This window comes from Syngnathus typhle, linkage group LG19 (genome assembly GCF_033458585.1).
Source record: "Syngnathus typhle isolate RoL2023-S1 ecotype Sweden linkage group LG19, RoL_Styp_1.0, whole genome shotgun sequence".
Taxonomy (NCBI): Eukaryota; Metazoa; Chordata; class Actinopteri; order Syngnathiformes; family Syngnathidae; genus Syngnathus; species Syngnathus typhle.
Window position 1 is genome coordinate 1121310 of NC_083756.1, and position 24135 is coordinate 1145444.

General features: G+C 44.6%; 1 protein-coding gene across 3 annotated transcripts; it reads right to left on the reverse strand.

The window, feature by feature from the left end:
* Positions 1–34: 34 nt before the first annotated feature.
* rttn (rotatin) lies at positions 35–24000 on the reverse strand. 3 transcript variants are annotated; one of them, XM_061265866.1, is made up of 48 exons: positions 23811–24000; positions 23306–23493; positions 23037–23226; positions 22864–22954; positions 22677–22791; positions 19340–19439; positions 19060–19171; positions 18793–18977; positions 18151–18266; positions 17259–17414; positions 16981–17193; positions 16604–16716; positions 16406–16529; positions 16202–16327; positions 15444–15560; positions 14702–14832; positions 13243–13414; positions 13059–13158; positions 12545–12630; positions 12317–12434; positions 12130–12226; positions 11976–12041; positions 11727–11915; positions 11300–11542; positions 11063–11216; positions 8753–8919; positions 8464–8683; positions 7513–7641; positions 7222–7332; positions 6695–6853; positions 6448–6525; positions 5870–6065; positions 5632–5732; positions 5462–5549; positions 5194–5395; positions 5040–5130; positions 4816–4966; positions 4610–4747; positions 4335–4534; positions 4125–4230; positions 3944–4041; positions 3797–3874; positions 3470–3596; positions 1198–1382; positions 854–1127; positions 652–755; positions 339–408; positions 35–255 (listed from the first exon to the last, which is right to left on the reverse strand). In XM_061265866.1, exons 1-48 carry the CDS (start codon positions 23839–23841, stop codon positions 176–178), a joined length of 6486 nt encoding a protein of 2161 aa, XP_061121850.1. In that variant the 5' UTR covers positions 23842–24000; the 3' UTR covers positions 35–175. The 3 variants fall into 3 exon arrangements, with proteins under 3 accessions (XP_061121850.1, XP_061121849.1, XP_061121848.1); XM_061265865.1 differs by having other exon boundaries at positions 19060–19204; XM_061265864.1 differs by having other exon boundaries at positions 19060–19204; positions 19340–19502.
* Positions 24001–24135: the final 135 nt, after the last annotated feature.

The following is a 24135-nucleotide window of genomic DNA, read 5'->3' on the forward strand; positions in this document are numbered from 1 at the left end:
GTGGGCACAATGAGGCATGCTGGGTAATTCCAAATTCTTTTTAAATTAAAACTTTATTAGGATTTCAAATTTGCACTATGAACAAAAAATTCATCATCATTTTTAAGACAAAATCATTGCCCATTGGCATTTCAATAAGAAAATATTTTCTAAGAATTAATATACAAAATGGAAATCATGTGTTCAGCAGCTGGGAGAGATTTTCGAGGCACTTCAACAAGTAGGCACGTAAAGGGTCCTCTTTGTTCTCAGCATCTGTGTTGCACAAATAAAATCAGATATATATTTAAAAAAAGGGGTTTAAATGATTCATAAAAATATTCAAACCCAACGCATACCTTTCTTGCACATGCGGTGGGCTTCCTCGATCCTCAATCGAACCGCAGGGCACTTCAGGGTAATCTTGGCCTTGGAGGGGATTAAGACATTTTGTGCTAAATCCAAGACGAGAAGAGTTTCTATAATGAAGCCTTGATAACCCAGATATACTAAAAAAAGCTGGTCAGCTGAATTATAAAGCCTTACCCAAATTTATCTGACTTACAGGGACAGAGGTCAACAGATGCAGCTCCGGCTTTTATTTACACTTGCAGATAAAGCCCAAACTCATCCAGTGCACGCACAAATTTGTGTGTAGGAGTGTGTGTGTACCCGTTGGTTATTATGAAGCAATGCCCAAAGCGCAGACGCTCCCATGCAGCACATCTCCATCTCTTTACTTTCCAGACAGCAGAAGAGGACTGTTATAGCTTTGTCTGGACGGAGGGACAAAATAGCAAAAGGGGTAAAAAAGATACAAAAGGAAACAAAGAACCAGAAGTAAGCAAATAGGATTTTGGACTCCTTTCAATACCGTTGGCGATGACATGAGGCTTGTTGGCGGGACAAAAGCAAACGTTGTGAAGGGTGAGCAACGCGGCGCGCCGATGCGGCGCCAAATCCACCAGCGCTTCCAGCGCTCGAGTCACCCTGAGGATACTCTGTTGGCCGTCGTCTGAGAAGGACAGGTTGACCAGCAGCCTGAGCCACAGACCAATCAGGCGAGCCGAGCCGCTACCGACGCCAGCGGCCCTGGAGCCGCCAACCTTGGGCGCGGCCATTGAGGTGAAGGCTTGCAGGAAGTTGTTCTGGGCGAGAAAACTCAATTAGAAGCACAGAGAAATGAGAATTTTTGTCACTATTGGTACCAAAGCTCACCTTTTGCAAGACGCCACGGCAGTCACGGGACATAACCAAGTTAGCCAGCAAGGAAAAGGCAAGTTTCTGGGTAACGCTGTTGTCGGGGGCGATGCCCGAGGCCAACCTCATGATGGAGTGCATTAGCGAGCCACTCGTTGTGTTTTTTGGTCCTGGCGGCCCCCCGCTACACACAGAACTGCATGCTGGGACATAAAAAAAAAAGTATTCTCAGGAAGGGAGTTCAAATAAAGGGAGAAATTAATTCATTCATCCATTTTTTATATCTCTTTTGAAAGTGGTAGGATAATCGCTCTCAATGCTAAAATAAATTTTAATGAACAATCTTTTTCCATTTTTTTGTGCTTGTGCAAGGCCCTGTCTCATTGAAAAGCTACTTTGTTGTCATTACAACCAGTGAAGAACAGGGCTTGGAAGTATTACCGTAATTTTCGGACTATGAGTCGCGTTTTTTTTTTCATAGTTTGGGTGGGGAGGGGCGACTTATAATAAGGAGCAACTTATGTGTTGTTTTTCAAAAAACTTCCCTCTCCCCCCAAAAAAGTGAAACCGCGATAACCGAACCACGATGTAGCTTAGCACGATGTAGAGATTACTCTAATTTGAATTTCAAGTGACGTCAGCAGCGCGACGTCAGCAGCGCGACGCGGCGTGGCGCGGCGGTTGTTTACATAAAGGACAAAGATTGATCACGGGATGACGAAGATGACGAAGGGCCCCACGTACTACCGGCATCATTAGCGGCTTTGTTTTCAAGTGACACGGCGGACCAAGAGTTTGAAGGATTTAAGGATTTGGAGTGTCACAGAAGCTTTGAAAAACTATTATGGCTTTTACGCACGCCCGGTCCTACTCTACGGAGCTCTCTTTCACCTCCGTGGATTGAAGTCGGGGGCCGGCGCTCGGCCGGGTGGCTGTCCGGTGACGTTGGACATGAGAAAAAAAAATAGCGCAACTTAAAATAAATTTTTAAACACTTGTTGAATGATGCTGTTGATTGGTGTCTTGATGTTAATTCTGGCAGAGTAACATATGTATGCTAATGTTAGCCTCGGGCACTCTGAACACTAGTCGAGGAAGATATTCTTTATTATGAATCTATTTCCCATGGTCAGATAAATAATTTGCAGCCACGCAACAAGTGTCAGGGTTTTCCAAAACTATCTTGATCATATGATTATGTTGGAATGTATGTAACCAGTAATAAATAACCTTGGTAGATTAGTTTTATGCTTATGTTGGTGTGTAACCAGTAATAAATAACCTAGCTTGTTCCATCCTACACAATGTCGTAAAACATCCCCTGCTCTGCTAATCTAGAGGTCAAGGGCTTTTTAACTTGTCTATTCAGTCTACTGTCACCCCCACCCTTTTTCTCTTAATAATAAAGATGCTATTGTGGGAAGCGAGAGTCAGACGTGATTCGATCATTGCTGTACGCACAGTGACGAATGGACTCTCCGCCTGCAGGTGCCCAAAAAGACTTAACTGTCTCCCATGTGGTTCTTGCAAAATAAGTTAGAGTGAGCACCACTCTAACAACAAGGATGATTTTTTTTTCCCTTCACACATTTTGGTATGGATTCTCATCTTTGAAATTGCTTGCCTAAAATAATGTGTCAAAGTATGCACAGATTAAAACCAACTGACTGCAAACAAGGGCCTTAGATGAAAGGCTTCAGATGAAACATTCACTTTTTGTCTCTGGAGACAAAATGATAGCCGGAGGGCGGCTGGTGTAACATTAAGCCGAAGCGTGCGCAGCCTCAACACGACCTGCTTTTCCCGTAGAGAAATACCAGTGGCTGACTTCATTGCTTTGTGACGCCTCTGAGCTCTGTGCTTATACAGTGCCGGCCCCCGCTGAGGAAGCACATGCCAATCAAATGGAAATCCAGACACCAAACACTGCCAGAAAAGCCGTGTGCTTGGCGCGTGCGCATCAAAGCCACCACCAGCTATTTATCAAAGTAACACTTCCCAGTTTCCTCCCTGTGAATCTCGCCTCGAAAAACTCATTTTTGTTTTTGCTACGAACCTCTCGGCGTTCAGACTTCCAATTAAACTAGAATACTAATTACTGAAGGCAGAAACGGCAAGGCTCAGAAAATCATCTCCCTGTGTTGTGAAAGCTGCTGTCGCTAGACGGCCTTTTCTTCATCACACTGCGGCCATTGTGGCGCGCCAGGACACACAATGCTCGGCGGTGAAAGCGGCGGACAATGGATAAACATGGAGCGAGGCACAGAAAACAAGTGAGATGTATAAAAACCTGCGGGGCAGTCGGCCGTGTAAACACAGAGGAGCTCCAGCACCGCCTCCATGATGGAGTTGTCCAATAGGAGCCAAGGCCAAAGGGCATGCAACACTGCTGTGAGGCTTGTATCTCTGGCTAACTCCTACACAAATGGAAAAGACAAAAGTCTACAAAATGATGTGAAAGCCACAACCAGCATGAAGTTGAGATTGATGTTAAGGCATTCCATCCACATTTTAGGAGGGGGAGAGCCTCATTTACAAGCACAGCGTTGGGTACTCAGATGAACCATTTCAAACCAATTAGCAGCGGGGAATTAAAAGGCAAGACACAGAGGCTCACTTTGCATTCCCGGTTGCAGTAAAGAGCACTCTGCAGGATCTCCACGGTCATCTTAACCTCCTTCAAGTAGCCTTCTTCCTGATGAGAAAGAAAGACAAGTCAAATTACGCAAGCATTTGCAGTGGTCACATTCTCCGCCCCCCTCACCTTTTTGCGGTGGGAAGTCTTGTCGCCTCGGAGTGACTCCAGGTTGAGCTGAGAGCGAGTCTGCTTCATCTGATCCACGCAGCTGTCAATTATTCCAGCTGGAGCACAAGCACAGCCGCATACGAAGGAATTTCACATAGCGCTAATAAAATAGTATGCTTTTGTGAAAATGTTAAGCTACCTGTAGCGGCGTGGTTCTGGGCAGCGGCACTGCTGGCCAGTAGAGCCATCAGAGCTTTGGCCGTCAACTTTTTAAGTGGCTCATGAAGGCACCTCCTTTCAAAGCTCTAAAAAAAAAATAATAATAAAAAAAAAAAAACGAACCCCACAAAGATAGGTGGATATATATATTTTTTTTTTTTCAAGGATGACCACACGCCTCTGTCCTCACCTGCAGCAGCACATCGCAAAGCCGGCCCGCTGACGGACCGGCAAGCACGTCAACCAAAGTGACGCTTTGGTCTGAATTCAAAGTCCTGACGACTCCTCGCCTTTTAGTCTCCTGCGCCAAAATCGTGCAAAGAAAATGCAAAGCCGCTCCGTGAAGGTGAGAGTCCACAAACTTCTCGTGCACACACACTGAGAGCGTTCCTGAGATGAATAAAAAGTAGAGGTCGTGATTGATGATTCCTGCTATTCCCCATTCATCAATATGACAAACAATACCTGTGAACATCCGCCAGTGTCTCCCCAATGCGGCGGAAACAGATGGATACACGGTAAAACTGTCCCTCTTCACCAGAGAAGCCATGAGCGTAAACACATCCGCCCAGCACGCCAGGACGGCGTCCCGCGCGTCCGCATCTGGGTTTTAGACATGTCGCCAATAAAAGGACTGATAATAACATTTGCGATGATCCAAAAGGTCATACCTAATCCTTCCGCGCTGAGCGTGAGCGCCGCCGCGAGGTTGGGCAACAATTGTTTCACAAAGTCCCACTGGCTGATCAAGTCTTGGCTGAGCGAGACGCACGATTGCAGCAGCTTGGAGAAGCCAGACAGGAAGTGAAGAAGCGTGACAAGCTGATCATAGACAAGAACAAGAGAATTAAATCCCCAAACAGTTCGAGCTAAAAAAACATTTCTTGACTGTCACCTGACTCTTGATGTCTTCTCTCTCTCCAGGAAGAACGTTGGGTGCCTTCATTTCACTCAGACATTTCTCAATTGGCTCCACAGTCACCAAGCTAAGGGAAAATACATTAAAATGTGCTCAAAGAATTGAATTTATTATTAATTTAGCTTCTTACCCCGCCAACACGCGCAGGAGCCGCTTCTGTCGAATCGCCATCAGGGTAAAATCTGGCATGATGGCCAGTAAAATTGTCAGCAGGCCACAGTGGGCCGCCAGGAGGTCAGGGGTAACCATGATGACCGGCTGCGTAGACGAGGACTGGCGGCGTTGGAGGTCTTGCGAAGCAACAGAGTCCCTTGTGTCGATGTCACTTTGGCCTAAGAGATGACATAAATCCGCAAAAATTGGTAAAAGCATTTTAAGGAATTTCAAGAGTGGGTTACCTCGCGCCATTAGCCTGTTAGCAGGAACATCTGCCGTGAAGCTGGTGGGGGATGCAGCACCGGAGGTCTCAGACTCTGAACGTCTTACCTGGAATAAAAGACACACATTTAAATTTCAATGTTCATTTGTGTGTCAGTGGGCAGTGGGTTAAAAAAATAATTAAGCAAACCGAGGTACTGGATGTGGACAAGGAGCTGGGAGGTCTGCTGGAGTTGGCAGCCTGTGCTGCCGCCGCGGCACTTCTCCAAAACAGTAGAGAATCGTCGGAAACTGGATGTGCGCAAAAGAGTCATACGCATATTTTAAACTTTTAAATGCTCCGTTGTTCAGTTCTTTTTTTTTCTTAAGGAGCTGGGTGGAAAAACTGCCAAGTCTAACATGTGACATCATGAGTGAGCGAAACCTACCAAATGAAGCACCGTCCCGTGGCCCGAGTCGACTGGCGGGCCCAGCGACAGGTTTTTGGAGGTGAAAAGTGTACCTGCCTTTGTAACAGGCAGAGGCAGACAGCGCGACGTGCTGGAAATACTGAGAGTGGTAAAGCAGAGCCTGGAGCGCGGGAAGACCCACCAAAGACACACCAGACGTGGGGACGCAAGGATGCTGGCGGAGTGACAAACACAAAGATAAGCACAGGATATTATTTGGGCATGGAGAGAAATATGCAAAGTGATTTGAACCCTGGACTTAGGAATTTGTGAGTCAGATCAATTCTCAATGTTTTCACTGGTCCATGCTTTATTCATTTATTAGTTTCCTTCTAAGAAAGTGTCCCAAAAAGATGCTTTTGATGTTCTTAAAGATCTTTGAACTTGAGTGAGAGTGCTGGAGGGCCTGAGAACTCGGTTGTGCTTCAATTCAAGCAACTACCCCCTTGCTCTGAACCCTGTGGGGCTCAACAAGAGACCAAATGGAAGTTAAGAATAAAAAGCTTTGAGGGGACAAAGAAGAGAGGGGATGGGGGGACGCTGGCAGAGCTGCTGACCTGCCAGTGGGAGTACTTGGCCTCTTCTGCATTGGCAGGCATGGGCATCACCAGCAGGTTCTGCAGGATAAACGCAGCCTGGACACACAACCACAGCGAGGAAAACAAAAAAGTTACTTTGAAGTTGGAATGTCTCCACAAGCGCCCTCTGCCGGCCGTGTGCTGCTAGTACATGTTTATACTTCTCAGCCCAACATTCACAATAATGTTTTTTGTTTTGTTTTGTTTTGTTTTGTTATTCATCTACCTCTCTGCGGACCATGCTGCTCTCATGCTGATCAAGGAGGATGTTGAGCAAGGTGCCCCACAGGCCTTCGCTGATGTTCTGGCAGCTGGCGCACAGAGCCTGGCACCCGCTCTCCACCGACGACAGAGTGGCGCCTAAACCCAAACTGGCAAATCTCACCTTCGGGAAAGATGTCGAGAGAAATTCTAATTAGATGGAATCACACAGAAAAAAATCTTTATGTGTTGGTAACCCATCGAGACTGAACCCATGTTGTGTGGGAGCTTATTTTTGGTAACGAGTGACGTGACGTCGCTGTCACGCACTCCTTTACCTTTAAAGTATAACTTCTTGTGATGTTCTTTTGGGGTTTTCAGCTTGTCTCCGAAAGCCGAGAATCTACAAATGATTACTTTGTGACAGAGCTGGGAGCGATGGTGAACAAGCTGAATACTAAAAAGCCCCGGCTTGCCTGTATGTTTTCATAAAATGCCTGCCTGTATGTTTTCATAAAATGCCGAGTGACGAGAGCCACGGGACAGCCGTACCTCCTGATCCCTGTCCACCCAGAGAGGAACCAGCCAGGCCAAACCCATTTGAGAGTCGTTTGGTTCCTCGGCGCTGCTCTCATTCCCCAAAGACCACATGGAAATTATGTCCTGCTCCAGACATAAGGAAAACATTGGCTTGCTTGAAGTAAATGTTTTAATAATGTGCAGACTGGTGCTTGCAGAATAGCAATAACAGCTGCGCAAGGTCAACTTCAAGATTACTTTTAAATCTTTTCCACATAAATATTTAAGGTAACTAGACATTAGAAATAAGACGTTGCAGCTCACCTTGCCCTCGCTCTTGGCGATCATCTCGTGAGACAAGTGAAGCAAGCAGACGACGGCATTCTTGGTCACGCCTTTGCCCATGAACGACATGGAGTTGCCACCCCACTTCACGTAAAAAGACAAGATCACCTGTGAAGAAAAGATAGAGGTCCTATCATGTGACATGATACAAGAAAGAACACACTCAGTTGGAAGCTAACATATGCTCATCAGGTTTAATACAGCCGAGACTAATTAAGCTGTTTTGATGTGCTATCAGAATGGGAGAGCAGATGAAGGGCGAATAGCTGAGGTAGCTGCCGGAGCTTTAGGGCCCTTCAGATGCACAAAAAGGTACATGACATATTCACATGCTTTACTTGTGATTACCGTTTTTTCCCATGTATAATGCGCAAATCTTAACTAATTTATTGTCCTAAAATCTGGGGTGCGCATTATACATGGGTACAAAAAAAAAATATTATTATTTTTTTTAATCCGGATATGATACGGAGGCCGCCATTACAGATGCGCTTTCTTCTCTGCTGTTCACTTCAAACACGCTCCATACAAACACAATGCTCTCGTATCAGACGCTTGCTCGATCACCTGCTCGTTTGCTGTCACAATGTACCCTACACAAATCCGAAACATTTCTTCGCTATCGAGTTTGCTAGCGCATGCGCAGTGATACTGACCGGCAGAATAACATCCGGTTGTTCCCAAAGATGATCTTTTTTCTGAAATAATTTTACGTTTGCAGACTTAAGTCGGAGTCAAAATTTGGGTGCGTATTGTACATGGGTACAAGCTTTTTTCCAGCATCGACATGCCATTTTTAGGGTGCGTATTATACATGGGGGCGCATTATACATGGAAAAAAACAGTAATTAAAAGCACGCTAATCCTTATACATTCAGCACTGTGAACTGAGCTCAATGATAAATATATGAAATCATTTTAGGCGCAGACCTCGAGCAAGCCGCTGAGAAACTTGGCGCAGAGGGTGGCGGGCGAAAAGTCAAGGCAGTGCAAACTCCAGCCAGACTGGGCTGTCAGGCTGACGATACCCTGCAAAGTTCTCTCCAGGCTGGGGAGGCCATAGTAGTGCGGGGCATCAGACAGCCGCAAGCTCTGAAGCAAGCCGAGTGCCAGCTGGCTCTTGAACGGACCGGCTCGTGCCAAACATAGCCTGCAACCGCAGAGAGGACAGGCAATGGAAAATGGCTCAACGTGATGGATGGCCTCAACCTTATCTTACCTGTCTGACGTGCGCGTCACCTGGCTGAGCACGTTTTTAAAGAGACCGGTGAGCTCTCGCTGTAGTTTCTGGCTAACAAAGTTCTTCACGTCCTCTGGTTCTTCGGAGTCTTGATCTAGGGTGGCAGGCTTCGCACCAGGCAGCAAATTAAGGAGGGAAACACTTTCCTAGAGGGGTGAAGAGTTTAACAGAGATGCGCATAGTGCAGGGGTGGCCAACCCGCGGCTCGCGAGCCGCATGCGGCTCTTTGGCTGGTTTCATGCGGCTCTTTTACGTTCATATCAACATTTGTGTTTATTTTTCGTGCGTATTTGCTTTGCTTGAGTTCAATATGGTATTTTGGTCAAACGCGCAGGCGCGTGAGGTGAAATCCCGCAAAGGAGGAGGGACAAACCCATTTGAGGAGTATCAATTTCGCTCTCAAAATGGCAAGGAAAAAATGCACAGCTAAACGAATATATGACGATGAACACAGGGCAGAGCGATTGGTTTTGCTGGCTTTTTAATGAATGGCGACTGTGACTACGGGGGCCCATTAGGTCCAGAAAAGCTGACAAGACGCTAAGCCAGGGGTGGCCAACCCGGCCATTCTGCCTGTTTTGTCGGACGTCATTAGCGCATTTAAAAGCTTCAAATGTTCAGCGCCACTTCAGCTCACTTCATGCCGATATCGATAAGGACTTTGCAAAAGGGACTGAATTTTGCAAGCACAAGTTTGGACACTTTGAAAAGTCAGGCAGAAGAATACCGTTTTTTTCCGTGTATAGTGCGCAAAATTTAACTAATTTATTGTCCTAAAATCTGGGGTGCGCATTATACATGGGTACAAAAAAATTTTTAATTTGTTTTTTTTAATTTGTTTTTTTTTTTTTTTTTTTAAGTCCCAATGATCGTCACACACGCAGGGAGGCAATGGGTCCCATTTTTATAGTCTTTGGTATGGTCTTAACTAGGCTGGATGTAATTTTTTTTGTTGGCGTTGATTTCTCCGACTGCCCATAAACGCACCACCGCGCTCCGTGCGCGCACGGGAAAGACCAATGGAACAAGGCAGTGTTGTGAAATAAAATATTACCTGTAATACGCATTTTGTTATTTGCTGATTGAAACTGCTAATTAAACTGTGAATTGAAACTAATAGGAAGAAAACAACTCTCGCTCTTTATATAGCTGACGTGTCTTGCGCAGCCGTTCTGTGCATTTTATTTCACAACACTTTGCCTTGTTCCTTTCTTCGCTGCTGTTCACTTCAAACACGCTCCATGCGACCGCAATGCTCTCGTATCAGACGCTTGCTCGATCACCTGCTCGTTTGCTGTCTGTCACAATGTACCCTACACAAATCCGAAACATTTGTTGCGGCTCCGAGTCACGACGGGGGGCAAGTTTTGGTTTCCAAGGGTGTTTTTATTCCTCTTCAACGTCTCTCCCATACAGAGCCGCCTTTTTCACGTCCGCAAGCGTCTTTCCCGTGTGCGCACGGAGCGCGGTGGTGCGTTTATGGGCAGTCGGAGAAATCAACGCCAACAAAAAAAATTACATCCAGCCTAGTTAAGACCATACCAAAGACTATAAAAATGGGACCCATTGCCTCCCTGCGTGTGTGACGATCATTGGGACTTAAAAAAAAAAAAAAAGAAAAAATTTTCAAAAGAAATTCATAAAAATTGGGTGCGTATTATACATGGGTACAGGCTTTTTTCCAGCATCAGCATGCCATTTTTAGGGTGCGTATTATACATGGGGGCGCACTATACACGGAAAAAAACGGTAGGTACAAAAGCCATACAATGAAGTGGAGTTCGTTAATAAATCCCTCAGTGACGTTATTGAAATCTCGTCTCCTGAAAACGACAAACTAGATCGAATGGTCTGTCCCGCCACACATAGTAAGTGAAAAAAACTTATGTTTTTGTTTGTGGAATTTGTTGAACTGAGAGTTTGTCTGTGTGAGACAATGCACACAATGTTCATTGTTGAAAATGTGGTCTTTGGTCTGTGGTTTTAGTACTGTAGGAGTCAATTTGTCATTATCATGTTGGTGCGTGACATAATAATGTCACACAATAAATTTGGCTGGGCAGAGGTGTGTGTGTGTGTGTGTGTGCGTGCGTGTGTGTGCGCGTGTTTGTGTGTGTGTGTGTGTGTGGGGGGGGGGGGGTGTTCATGTGTGTTCATCTGTATGTTGTGGCTCTTTGCAATGACAGTAAAAAATGTGGCTCTTAGTCTCTGACTGGTTGGCCACGCCTGGCATAGTGCTTCTTTACTGGGCTTTTCTAAAAAATCAAATCTGTTGTAGATGCTGTCTACCTCATTGAGAAGCAGCTCCAACATCCAGCGCAGGTCCTTGTCCTCGGGATCGGTGCAGCGCATGCGCGCATCTTTGAAGTATGCGTTCAGAAATGCAACAACGTATGCCAGCAGCCTCTCATCTTCCACAGACGCCGGACGCACCTGGAGAAACCTGCGGTGGAGAAAGAGCAACGTGGCTGACAGTGGATGACATTTAAGAGATTGTCTTGACTTGGTTGCGATATGTGTTTGTACCTGGTGACGGCGGCCTGCCAGCTGAGCGACTGTAGTGTTTCTCTACACTTGTAGCTGGCCACGTAAGGGACAGCCATTCTTTCGATCAACAAGTAGATGTTGAGCCTGGAGAGGGCGGCGATCACCGAATTGTGTCCCGCTGCCGTGACCACGGCCTGGATGCAGTCCTGAAGGGCGCGGGGGAGGTGGGTTGCCCGCAGACACGCCACCTGGGCCTCCGAAAGCTTCAGGTCACCATGGAATCTGAGGAATGAACAATGTGTGATTGTAAAACTAAGAGGCACCTCTAGGGGGCGCCAGAGAACTTCGACTCCTCGGTGTAGCAGCTTAAAAATGTTTTTTTTTTTTTTTTCAAGAAAGGGTCATCATATTAAATTAATTAGGTTAGTAAAGTCAGTATGATGACAGAAACAGCAAAGCAAATTACTCAGCGTTGCCGGTCAAGCCATGGAATTCCTCAAGCAGGTTGTCGACGCTGCAGTGCCATGCAACATTCCACGCTAACTGCAAGGTTTGACAGGCAGGTGCTAAGGCCAGAAGATCTGAGGTGGGCATCAGGACGCAACGATACGGGCTGACGCCGTGATGGATCACGGCCTGGAAAGGCATCTTGTATCTTAAAAGAGAAAGTTGAGTTAGACAGCGATCAAATTAATACAGCCATCTTAAAGTTTACCTGCGAACTACTGACACTGGGAGAGAGAATGTTGGGAGAGGGCCATCGGTGGCTGATTTGTCCGACCTAATAAGCCCCCAGCAAAAAACAAACAGAAAACAACGTGAAAGGTATAGCCAACATTCTGCATATGATCGTGAGAAATCAAACTCACCATATTGCCATGTTGCTTATTTCATCAAAGAGCAGCAAACTCATTAGAACGGCAGCCTCGCCCCCGTTGTTTTTGTTTGCCTTCATGATTAGAGATGCTATGCACAACACAGAGCATGCAAACCAATTTTCTATGTGCTGTGTGTCCAAACGTTGAGATGTCTTTTTTTTTTTATAAATCAACGCACCTTGGAGCAGAGTGATGAGCAGCAGGTTGCGTTGCGCCAGGCTGTTCCGCAAAGCTGGATCAGCGTACGCCAGTTTCCTCAGGATAGATACGCAAGGCTCCAGTATGCAGTCCAAGCTCTGCACAGAAGGACAACAAATATTTACAAAATGAGCAACCAGGGCTATTTCCATGTCTTGAATCACTGCAGTGATGCTTTATATTTTTGTTAGAGCGGGTTTGGCTTTACCTTATTACCGTTGACACTGTCAGTGAGGAAAGAAATAACTCTGTCAGTTATTCCGAGCTTCTTCAGGACCGGATGCATTGTTGTCGCTACGGAGAAGGAAAACCAAAATCAACAGTCAATCCCACACAATTGGAAATTTGGTTATTGAGTCGTTTGTGGGCGGGGCTTGACATAACAGTCAGTTGGCGATGCCATGCTTATATTTGAGAGCACGACTGGCTACGCATACTAAAACGGCTTTTCACAAATAGATGGTTCATTTGTCAGGGCTTTAAGATTTCATACAATAAAACAAACATCAGTTCAAAGAAATTGCGGAAAGTCAGAGCGGTGTTGCGGTCCTTCAACGCCGTGATGAGAACGGGACAGAGTGTGTTGTGAAACCAATTTAGAAAGCAAAGAAGTAAAAGTTAGCAGTCAGCGGCTTTTCCCGGAGAAACATAAATGACTCCTCCGGTTTGACAGCGTTCCGACATGAAACGCCGATGTAAACTAAAAGAGTTTTTTTCTTCACCCTGCAGAACCACGGACAGCTGCTCGGCTGCAGATCTTCTTAGAGCCACATCGAGAGTGTTGGAAGACAGCATGTGGAAGAGCTTCTCCACCGCCTCCACCTTATTAGCAAACGTCTCATTGTAAACGTGCTGAAACAGTTGGATTTGTGAGTACAAGACTAAAATGTCCATGTCTATTTATACCTTCAGTACAGACTTGTGGCTGGTGTCAAGCGTGACATCCAGCGGGTATGGAATGCAATAGAGATTGGGAAGTGAGGAGGTCACCACCCGGTCCAGCTGCGGCCTGCTTATTTTCGCATTGTCTGCTCCGGTTAGATGGGCCAGGATGTGCTGCACCGCTGCTATTCTCACTCTGTTGACAAAAAACAAACAAACAAAAAAACACTTACCGTTTTTTTCCATGTATAATGCGCCCCCGTGTATAATACGCACCCTAAAAACGGCATGTCGATGCTGGAAAAAAGCCTGTACCCATGTATAATATGCACCCAAATTTTGACCTTTTATTTTTCTTTTAAGGTCCCAATGATCGTCACACACGCATCTGGGTGTGGTGAAATTTGTCCTCTGCATTTGACCCATCCCCGTGTGATTTTGATCCATCCCTTGGGGGAGAGGGGAGCAGTGAGCAGCAGCAGCGGCGCCGCGCTCTGGAATCATTTGGTGATCTTACCCCCTAATTCCAACCCTTAATGCTGAGTGCCAAACAGGGAGGCAATGGGTCCCATTTTTATAGTCTTTGGTATGACCCGGCCGGGTTACTTAAGTCCGTAAACGTAAAATTACTTCAGAAAAAAGATCATCTTTGGGAACAACCGGATGTTATTTTATTCAGTATCACTGCGCATGCGCTAGCAAACTCAATAGCGAAGAAATGTTTCGGATTTGTGTAAGGTACATTGTGACAGCAAACGAGCAGGCGATCGAGCAAGCGTCTGGTACGAGAGCATTGTGTTCGTATGGAGTGTGTTTGAAGTGAACAGCAGAGAAGAAAGCGCATCTGTAATGGCGGCCTCCGTATGATATCCGGATTAAAAAGAGATAATAATATATAAAAAATTGTACCCATGTATAATGCGCACCCCAGATTTTAGGGCAATAAATTAGTTAAATTTTGCGCATTATACATGGAAAAAAACGGTAATTGAAAAAAGCCCACCCAAGAAAATAATCATCTTCTCTCAGCATGAGCGTATAAAACAACTTTAGTGTTGTCAAGGCTTTGGAGCTTCATTATGGCTAAATACTCCTGGTGTAATCACTAACAAAAGCGTCAAACGGCACCGACAAATCTGTTACGGGGCTCCAAAATCTACCCGAGCTCATCGACTGGCCGGCTGTGAACTTCCATTTTCATCAATATTCATATACTGGGATCAAGTAACTGTTTTAAACAGACCTCGCAAAGCATTTAGATTACTTGATGAGCCGATGGCAACAGACTGTGATAATATGTCCGTCGCAAAAAGTCTCAAGAGCTTGTCTGCTGAGCAAAAAAAAAAAAAAAAAAAAAAAGATGCTGGGAGCCAACTAATCATTTTATCTAAATTGAGGAACAGAAGAACCGTGCCATTAGTAACCACAAACACATTGCGGGCAGGACACACACGGGCAGACGTGATTTGAAATGTTGACTCACGTGGGCTGTCTGGTGAAAAGAAGTCTGAGAGCTGCTTTTAACTTGGTCGTGCTCAGAAAGCCGTCTCCTCCCGACGTGTCACTTAGCAGCAGGATGCAGCTTCCCAGTGGCTCCTCGGTGCTGGCATAACCCTGCATCACACGCGCACGCGTGCACGCGCGCACACGCACACACACACACACACACACACACATTTCCAAACAGTCTTGGCAGACAATGAACGATGGGGAATTCCCGCTAAGCAGCACAAGAGTAAGTAAAATATGCATCACTTTGATTACATGCAGTTTTCATTTTGTTACTCGTTGGCAGGATGGGCACAATTGTGAATAGCCCCCTTGAAATGAAATCATGCTCGACAGCCTCGTCACAACTGCATGCATATTTATGGGGGATTTTCAGGCTTTCTGCTGCCTGAAATGGAACAATTAATAAAAACTTGCCCCCCACCCCCCCATGCGCTTGACCTCTTCCACCACCACCCAAAAAAGAAACAATAAAACAGGACTATGTAAATGAGACAATAACTAAATATTATTCTCTGGCAGCCCAATAAACAGCCTTTGCTGGTCCAAAAATGCTACATTTGCACTTTTGATCACAGTTATTTTGATTATGAGCCAACATCCAACACCTCCGCCCCCTCCCCTCTCCTAATAAATATCAAATGATAAATCATGAGCATTACAGTGCTTTGTGAGCTGTGCAGTACAACCGCAATTTTCCACCAAGAGCACAAAACCTGTAATATGGCGATGACCCGGGAAAGCGCCGCTATGAATCTGTCCCAGGTTGGTGTTGTCATCATCAATCGTCCTTTGAGCAGGAATAGCAGGATATCCTTGGCGGCGACATTCACCTATAGATCACAGGTTAAGTGGCCGAGTGACATTTAGCACCGTGGGTAAAGACAGCAGGTAATGCAAGTGACAGACTTTTATAATGTCTAACGCGACGTGACACTGGCACTTTAACGGCCTTAATAAAATGTTGGACAGCTTTACTGGGCCCGTGATGCATATAATGGCGACGTGGGCCTTTTGTTTAATTGCTGGCTCTGCTCACAACCAGGACCTAAACTAACATTGCTAAAAACCGATGGCCGCCCCGAGTCAGTTTGCGTCGACGACCTTGCCCCGGGATACTTAAAATGGATGGAATTAACATTTTAAGAGGACACAGTGGGGTGGTATGGCAGATTGGCAGAGTTAAGTCATCTTCAAGGTCACTCCCACAATTTAATAGCAGCTATCGTTGACTCGCATGCCCTTCAAATAAAATGCATGCAATTGCAAATGCAATTTAAACGGAAATTTAGAAGGAAAAAAAAAGGAAATTTGAAACAAACGCAAAATAAATTGTTAGCAGATTATTTGATTAATCGAAAGAATTATGAAATGTCAATCATTTTCCTGTGCTTCTGTGAAATTGTGAATGATTTTGAAAAACTGACTCCAGCCACTGAACCCCTTTAAATGACCGCCAGAAATATTTTCTCACCTTCTCTGCAGAATCCTGGAGGCCAAAGGTGCTTATTTCATACAACACCTTGTGCTGGAGGAGGAAGTTGACTCTGCTGCAGAGTCCCGATTCTTGTCGGGACGTATTGTGGATGCCGAGGCACTCCTGTGGGTAAGCAGATATAAAATTTCAAATCACTCGAGAAATTAACTCTCATTGAAACACCGAATACCACGCTCTGACCTTGACGACACTCAATGCGCACGTGTACGTTTCTATCCTGATAGGCTGCAATGGATGCGACAGCAACTTAAGGAGCAGCTTCTGACTCTCCGTCTGAAGTGGACTGGACTGATCAAACTTCCACCTGATGGCAAACCACAGTAAGACTAAAAAGCCATGAAACACATGGGATCATTAACATAATAATCTTTAACTCACAAATAAGAACAGAATTGAACGCATTCCTTGACGACAGGCACGTGTTGATGAAAGGGAAGGCCTTCTATCGCCTGCTCCGCCATTTCCAGGAGCTCCGGCCAGTTCTTCTCTCCCTTAATGAAGAAACAATGTGAATCCAAAGTGACTTCACTTTTACTCTATAAATGGCCAAATAAAATCTGGATAAAAAGGATAATCTATTATTAATCTTATTTGTGTTTCCAAGTTGAGCCACCAGGTGGCAGTGTTATGCTTCAAACACCTTCTAGTCGTCAACATATGAGTACATACTCTTACTGTATTTTACTATTATACATATATGTATTTAACGTCTATTAACAGGAACTGATTTCAGGTGTGTGACATGCATATCATACCTCGGCCTGTACCTCCTTGAGGAAGCCGCAAGTGGATTCCATCCACAAAGCGGCCCGGGTCATCCTCACGTAGAGCTCATGGCTGCCCGAGTTTAACTGCTCCAAGTAGGCCACTGCGGTTTCTTGCATGCTGGGGAGCGCCATCCCAAATGACTTGTCCAGGCACAGATGAAAAATAGCTGTTACCGCATTCTCCGGAACATTCCCGCCCGCCTGTGAGAAAAAGTGTTTTATTATCATTCGAAAAATCAATTACATGATAAGATGAGCACACATACTTTTTCAAGTGGGAGTATGGTCTGCAGGAATTTAATGAGAAAGACTGCCGAGCCTGTGTATGTAACTGTGTGGTGAACTTTAGAACCGCCGCTATAGTCCTGATGGTAACTCAGAACATCTGCGAGTAGGTCCATGCATGTTTGGAGCTTCTCCTTCTATAATGCACAGAGACAAGAATGTCGTTCCATCACATCAATGTTGACTTGACACAGAATTTACAGAGAAAGCGGCTGACGGCCAAGGGAAATACTTGCTCAAAGCAGACGTGGGGAAATTGAATATGAGGGAGGATTTGAGTGTTATTTTTGGACAAAATACATTTGAATCCATCTCACAATGAAGAAACTGGAACAGTCTATTCTCTGACACTTTGTTCGGTTAGCAATAGTGATTGATTACTACCACTGGAGGGCAGTAAGTGTCTTTTTTATTGTTTGGCTGGTTAACGCAGTCAGACAAGTGCATTCCAATCGGGGGAAAAAAAAAAAAAAAAAAAAAAAAAAAAAAGGTCTGCCACACAAAACTGCTCCTCACATAAACATGACAAAACAGGCCATGAGACGTTGAATGGCATGTATTAAACAGCAAAGAGCCCTCGGGCCCTCCTTCTTGACAAGTGTACAGTATGAGCCCAATAGCAGAGGCGTATAATGTTAAATGGAGTATGATAATATCTTCTGAGGTACAAAAAAAAAAAACCTGTGCATATGACTTTTCTTGCCATTTTTTTTTTTTTGCTGCATCTTGGGATAACTCCCATTTTACCTGATGTATACCAGTAGCGTATGCCTACATATTAGTGGCAAATGGCCGGAGGTAAAACTCAGTGGGGCGGCTCGGCCCCTCCCCCATGCAAGTACGGCGCATTCATTCATCTGTGTTTTGACTTGCCAGCTCCATCCCCATCAGGCTGCCATCATTCCAGACCAGTTCGGAAACGCTGTCCCCGAGCAGGAGGACGGTGTCGAACAGCAGCTCCAGAACACAACAGAACACATGTGAAGCATCTGAGGAATACAAAAATATGGAGGGTGTTAGGGTTTACAGATTATTTTGATCGTATGGTTATGTTGGAATGTAGACTAGAGTTATTAACTTTGTTTAAACCTTTACCTTTCCTTCACTCTGAAAAGTCTAACCATTCAGTTGTTGAAACTTTCCAAATGGTGTGGAAACATTCTTGCTTAGTTAGTCATCTAAAATGCTCCACTAGTTTCTGTTTCCACGACCTTGTAAAACAATGAGCTGGGACCCTCCGCACTGATTAACCAGTTGCTGAGGTGACCACCAAACATGTCCAATGTCACCCCCACCCTGCTTTCTCTCAATAAATACTCTCTTGCAAGAATCCAAAGTCAGACCTCATTCCATCATCGCTGTACGCACAGCGACGAATGACTCTCCACTTGCAAGTGCTTAAAAAGGGCATACTGTCTCCCGTGTGGTTCTTACAAAAATTAATTAGAGTGAGCACCACTCTAGGGTAGCATTTGTAGAACATGGGAATTAAATGCTAAGCTCAAATGACCTTACCTGTCTTCAGCAGAGGTATGACATGCTCCAGGGTGGCAACGGTGAACTGAGCTAACGTGAGCTGCTCTAACACCATCTCTGGCTCATCTTCCAGACCTTGGTCGGGCAGCGCCAAGCGGCCCACATCTGCTGGAGGTGTCTGGCTGGCTGGCTGGGATGCCACTGCACTTCTGTTTAAGCTGCTACTAGATAGGAAAGAAAAACACGAGCCACTCAATGTTTGGAGATGATGAAAGCCAGAACATAATTGAATATCAATACGCATACCTGGGGGAACCCGCGTCTCCATCTTGCCCATCACCTCGGACTCTCTGAGCCGTTCCCCCGACTACAGACGGCCGAGGAGAGCACTCTGCTGCTGGTGAAAAAACCTGTGAAGCTTGGGAGTAGGAGGAGTTCAGGGACACTGTATCTAAATCACCAAAACAATGAGGAAACCATTTGAATGCACTTTGTAATTTGATGAAGTGAACGCTGAGTCAGCATATTTTTTCAACTTGTAGATTTGAAGTGGATTTATGCAAAAGACGCTGTGACGTTAACTCACAGGCAGAACGTCCTTGCTTGGCAGAGTGGAAACCCGGATCTCGATGAAAGCGCAGCCTCTGCCTTAGCCCCACGCAAAGCTGCCTCAGGCAGGAGAACGCCTGCAAGTGGAGGTAACATGTTTCACCTTTACCCGACCCCGGCCTCAGAAGGGACAGAAGGGTCTGAAGACAGGAAAATACTTTGTCAGAGAAAGGCAATAAATAACGACATGAGACATTATTATTGATGCAATTTAGTCCGATAAAGTTTATATATACCGTTTTTTTCCGTGTATAATGCGCCCCCATGTATAATACGCACCCTAAAAATGGCATGTTGATGCTGGAAAAAAGCCTGTACCCATGTATAATACGCACCCAATTTTTGAAAAAAAAATTTTTACCGTTTTTTTCCGTGTATAGTGCGCAAAATTTAACTAATTTATTGTCCTAAAATCTGGGGTGCGTATTATACATGGGTACAAAAAAAGAATTTTTAATTTTTTTTTTTTTTTTTTTTTTTTATTTTTATTTTTTTTTAAAGAAAGTCATGGTACAACAAAACCAACAACAGGACTGACCGACAAAGTCGTGGAACAAAAAGACAGGGTGACAGTACCAAAGACAGGAACAGAATGACAGTAACACATGCAATGATCCAACGGTGAGCGAGGGGCAGACAGGACTTAAATACAAAACACGTTACATCGATTGAGGTGACACAGGAAGAGAGGGGCGACGCGAACAGAAACTATGGCAACCTAGACACATAGCAAAACTGGGGACGAGACATGACAAATCTCCCCCGAAATAAAACTCACCTTTCTTCTTGTTTGTTGTCAATCGCGCATCGCATTCAGCCATCGTGCCCAACACACTTAGTCAAAAAAATCCATAATTGACGACACATCGTTTGATGCGATGGTGCAATCCTTGATGGTGTGTTATTGTCAAATATTGTTTGTTTTTAATCTCCATCGCGGACCGGACGTCATACGGAGGCCGCCATTACAGATGCGCAGAACGTATGCGCAAGACACGTCAGCTATATTAAGAGCGAGATATGTTTTCTTCCTATTAGTTTCAATTCACAGTTTAATTAGCAGTTTCAATCAGCAAATAACAAAATGCGTATTACACGTAATATTTTATTTCACAACACTTTGCCTTGTTCCTTTCGTCTCTGCTGTTCATTTCAAACACGCTCCATACGACCGCAATGCTCTTGTATCAGACGCTCGCTCGATCACCTGCTAGTTTGCTGTCTGTCACAATGTAGCCTACACAAATCCGAAACATTTGTTGCGGCTCCGAGTCACGACGAGGGGCAAGTTTTGGTTTCCAAGGGTGTTTTTATTCCTCTTCAACGTCTCTCCCATACAGAGCCGCCTCTTTCCCGTGCGCGCACGGAGCGCGGTGGTGCGTTTACGGGCAGTCGGAGAAATCAACGCCAACAAAAAAAATTACATCCAGCCTAGTTAAGACCATACCAAAGACTATAAAAATGGGACCCATTGCCTCCCTGCGTGTGTGACGATCATTGGGACTTAAAAAAAAAAAAAAAAATTAATTTTTTTTTTTTTAAAAATTCATAAAAATTGGGTGCGTATTATACATGGGTACAAGCTTTTTTCCAGCATCAGCATGCCATTCTTAGGGTGCGTACTATACATGGGGGCGCACTATACACGGAAAAAAACGGTAATTTTTTTTTTTTTTTTCTTTTTAAGTCCCAATGATCATCACACACGCAGGGAGGCAATGGGTCCCATTTTTATAGTCTTTGGTATGGTCTTAAATAGGCTAAATGTATTTGTTGGCGTTGATTTCTCCGACTGCCCGTAAAGCAGTGCTTCTCAATTATTTTCTGTTACGCCCCCCCCTAGCAAGAAGAAAACTATTCGCGCCCCCCCTTCCCCACCGTGACTATCCTAACTTGTCTTGTAAGTCGTAAAATGTTGCACTGTCGCAAACGTCACAGAAGTAACAATGAGAGCGCCACTGCCCCCTGCTGTGAAGATTCGCAATTACATTTTATTCTAGTACTGCCAAAAAAAAAGCCTGTTCCCCAGGGTCACACGCGCCCCCCCAGGAATAGCACCGCGCCCCCCAAGGGGGGCGCGCCCCACTATTTGAGAAGCACTGCCGTAAAGGCACCACCGCGATCAGATGAAAAGAGAGGGAAGTGGCGTGCGGACATGTGAAAAAGGCGGCTCTGTATGGGAGAGACGTTGAAGAGGAATAAAAACACCCTTGGAAACCAAAACTTGCCCCTCGTCGTGATTCGGAGCCGCAACAAATGTTTCGGATTTGTGTAGGGTACATTGTGACAGACAGCAAACGAGCAGCTGATCGAGCAAGCGTCTGATACGAGAGCATTGCGGTCGTATGGAGCGTGTTTGAAGTGAACAGCAGAGACGAAAGGAACAAGGCAAAGTGTTGTGAAATAAAATATTACCTGTAATACGCATTTTGTTATTTGCTGATTGAAACTGCTAATTAAACTGTGAATTGAAACTAATAGGAAGAAAACAACTCTCGCTCTTTATATAGCTGACGTGTCTTGCGCATCCGTTCTGCGCATGGGATCCATAGTGCGCATGCAGTCATGGCGTCCGGTCCGCGATGGAGATTAAAAAACAAACAACATTTCACAATAACACACCATCAAGGATTGCACCATCGCATCAAACGATGTGTCGTCAATTATGAATTTTACTGACTGTGTTGGGCAGGATGGCTGAATGCGATGCGCGATTGACAACAAACAAGAAGAAAGTGATTTCAAGTTTGATTTTGAGGGAGATTTGTCATGTCTCGTCCCCAGTTTTGCTCTGTGTCTAGGTTGCCATAGTTTCTGTTCGCGTCGCCCCTCTCTTCCTGTGTCACCTCAATCAATGTAATTTGTTTTGTATTTAAGTCCTGTCTGCCCCTCGCTCACCGTCGGATCATTGCATGTGTTACTGTCATGATGTCTGTTTGGTTTCTGTTCCTGTCTTTGGTAATGTCACCCTGTCTTTTTGTTCCACGTCTTTGTCGGTCAGTCCTGTTGTTGGTTTTGTTGTACCATGACTTTCTTAAAAAAATAAAATTAAATTTTTTGTACCCATGTATAATGCGCACCCCAGATTTTAGGACAATAAATTAGTTACATTTTGCGCATTATACACGAAAAAAACGGTATATATATATATATATATATATATATATATATATATATATATATATATATATATATATATATATATATATATATGAAGAAACTGTCCTTTCAATTATTACACTTGAACATGAAAGTTCACTTGTATGGGTACTGCTTTAAAAATAAATGCAAAATTACAGTTTAAGAGTGCACACCTTTGCAATATTGGGCCTCTGCAGGAAGATCTCAGCAGGGAAGTCCTGCATGATGACGTCACATAATAGCTCACACGTGGTCCGCACCAAATTGGGGTTGCTGCTTCTTAAAGAACTTTTACAGAAGTGATTACAAAAAAAAAGTCAAATCATCCATCCAAAATGTTTAACTAAAGCCTCTCCTCACCTTTCTTTGGAAGATAGAATGTGTCTGTCAGCGTTCGTCAATGTCAGCCACGGAAACACGGAAACTTTCAAGCATTTCGCATCCTCATGCACTGTGAAAAAATACAAGATGAATGAGAAACAATTTTTATTTATTTTAAGATTTCCTTAACTATTTGTCTCAGCTTGCAGCACCTGTTGGAGGTGTATTGTGGAGTTCATGCGTGTCGTTGGCGTTGCGACAGGGGATTAGCTGAGGTAGCTGAAACAGCTGGTCCAGGGTTGCGTCAATGACAGCTCGAAGTCTCGGTTCCACGTTAGCAGACAGTTGGGAGAGGAAATCCTCCGCCTCGACATCTCTCAGCATCTGGGCTGCACTTGGATGCTTAAATAAATAATTGGCAAAATAATGAAAGAAATAATGATGAATGACATCATAGAGGTTGTGAATTTATTTCATCTACCTTGGATAAAGTCAAGAGTAAATCCAAAACTTCCTCTTGCATGGGCACCTCTGGGAGATTGAACCATTCCAAGAGGTACACAAAGAGCATCTTTTCTTGAACAATGTCAGGGATGGAAATCAGGGAGTGCTTCAGTTTACACAGGATGCTCTTCAACGCTCGAACTCGTATCTCGACCAAAGAGTGGCCTGTTGGTCACAGAAAGGAAACGTTCCATTTGAAAAGAAACATCAAGCTCTCGTAGTAGAATTCTGATCTCAGTAGCAGATAAAAGTTCTGCATTGATGAGTTTTAGTGACTTTGATAACTTTGCTGGATTAGCTAAACAAAAGCGTTTAAGTACAGAGACAAGTGCGACGTAATATCTAACATGAGAGCCGCTATGAATCAAGAGAAAATATCATTATTATACTTCGGTAGAATGCATAGAAGTCAACGATCATTCAGTTTTGCAGAAAAAAAACAGCCCACTGTGCACCCTTTCTCCAGCTAACACTTGGCTTACCTATTTTCTTGATAATAGCAGATAATTCCATATTCCGGTGACACTGCTTTTCTACTTGTTTCAATTGAATGTTATTCAAAACCAGATTAGGTCCAAATGAGTCAGTTTAGTGGGCCGATCGCTTCTGCTAGGGTCACATAAAAGCCAACGATCTCGGTTTGTTTTCAACATCCGCGCCGGCTCCACTCCACTTCCGGGATCGAGCAGAGATGCGTTCAAAGCCTTCATATGCGTAGGACAAAAAGACGTTTTCATCCTCTCAGATCTCCTTTTCAATGTATGGCTTTAAGTACAACTGGAGGATCAAATGAGATCCAATTCGAGA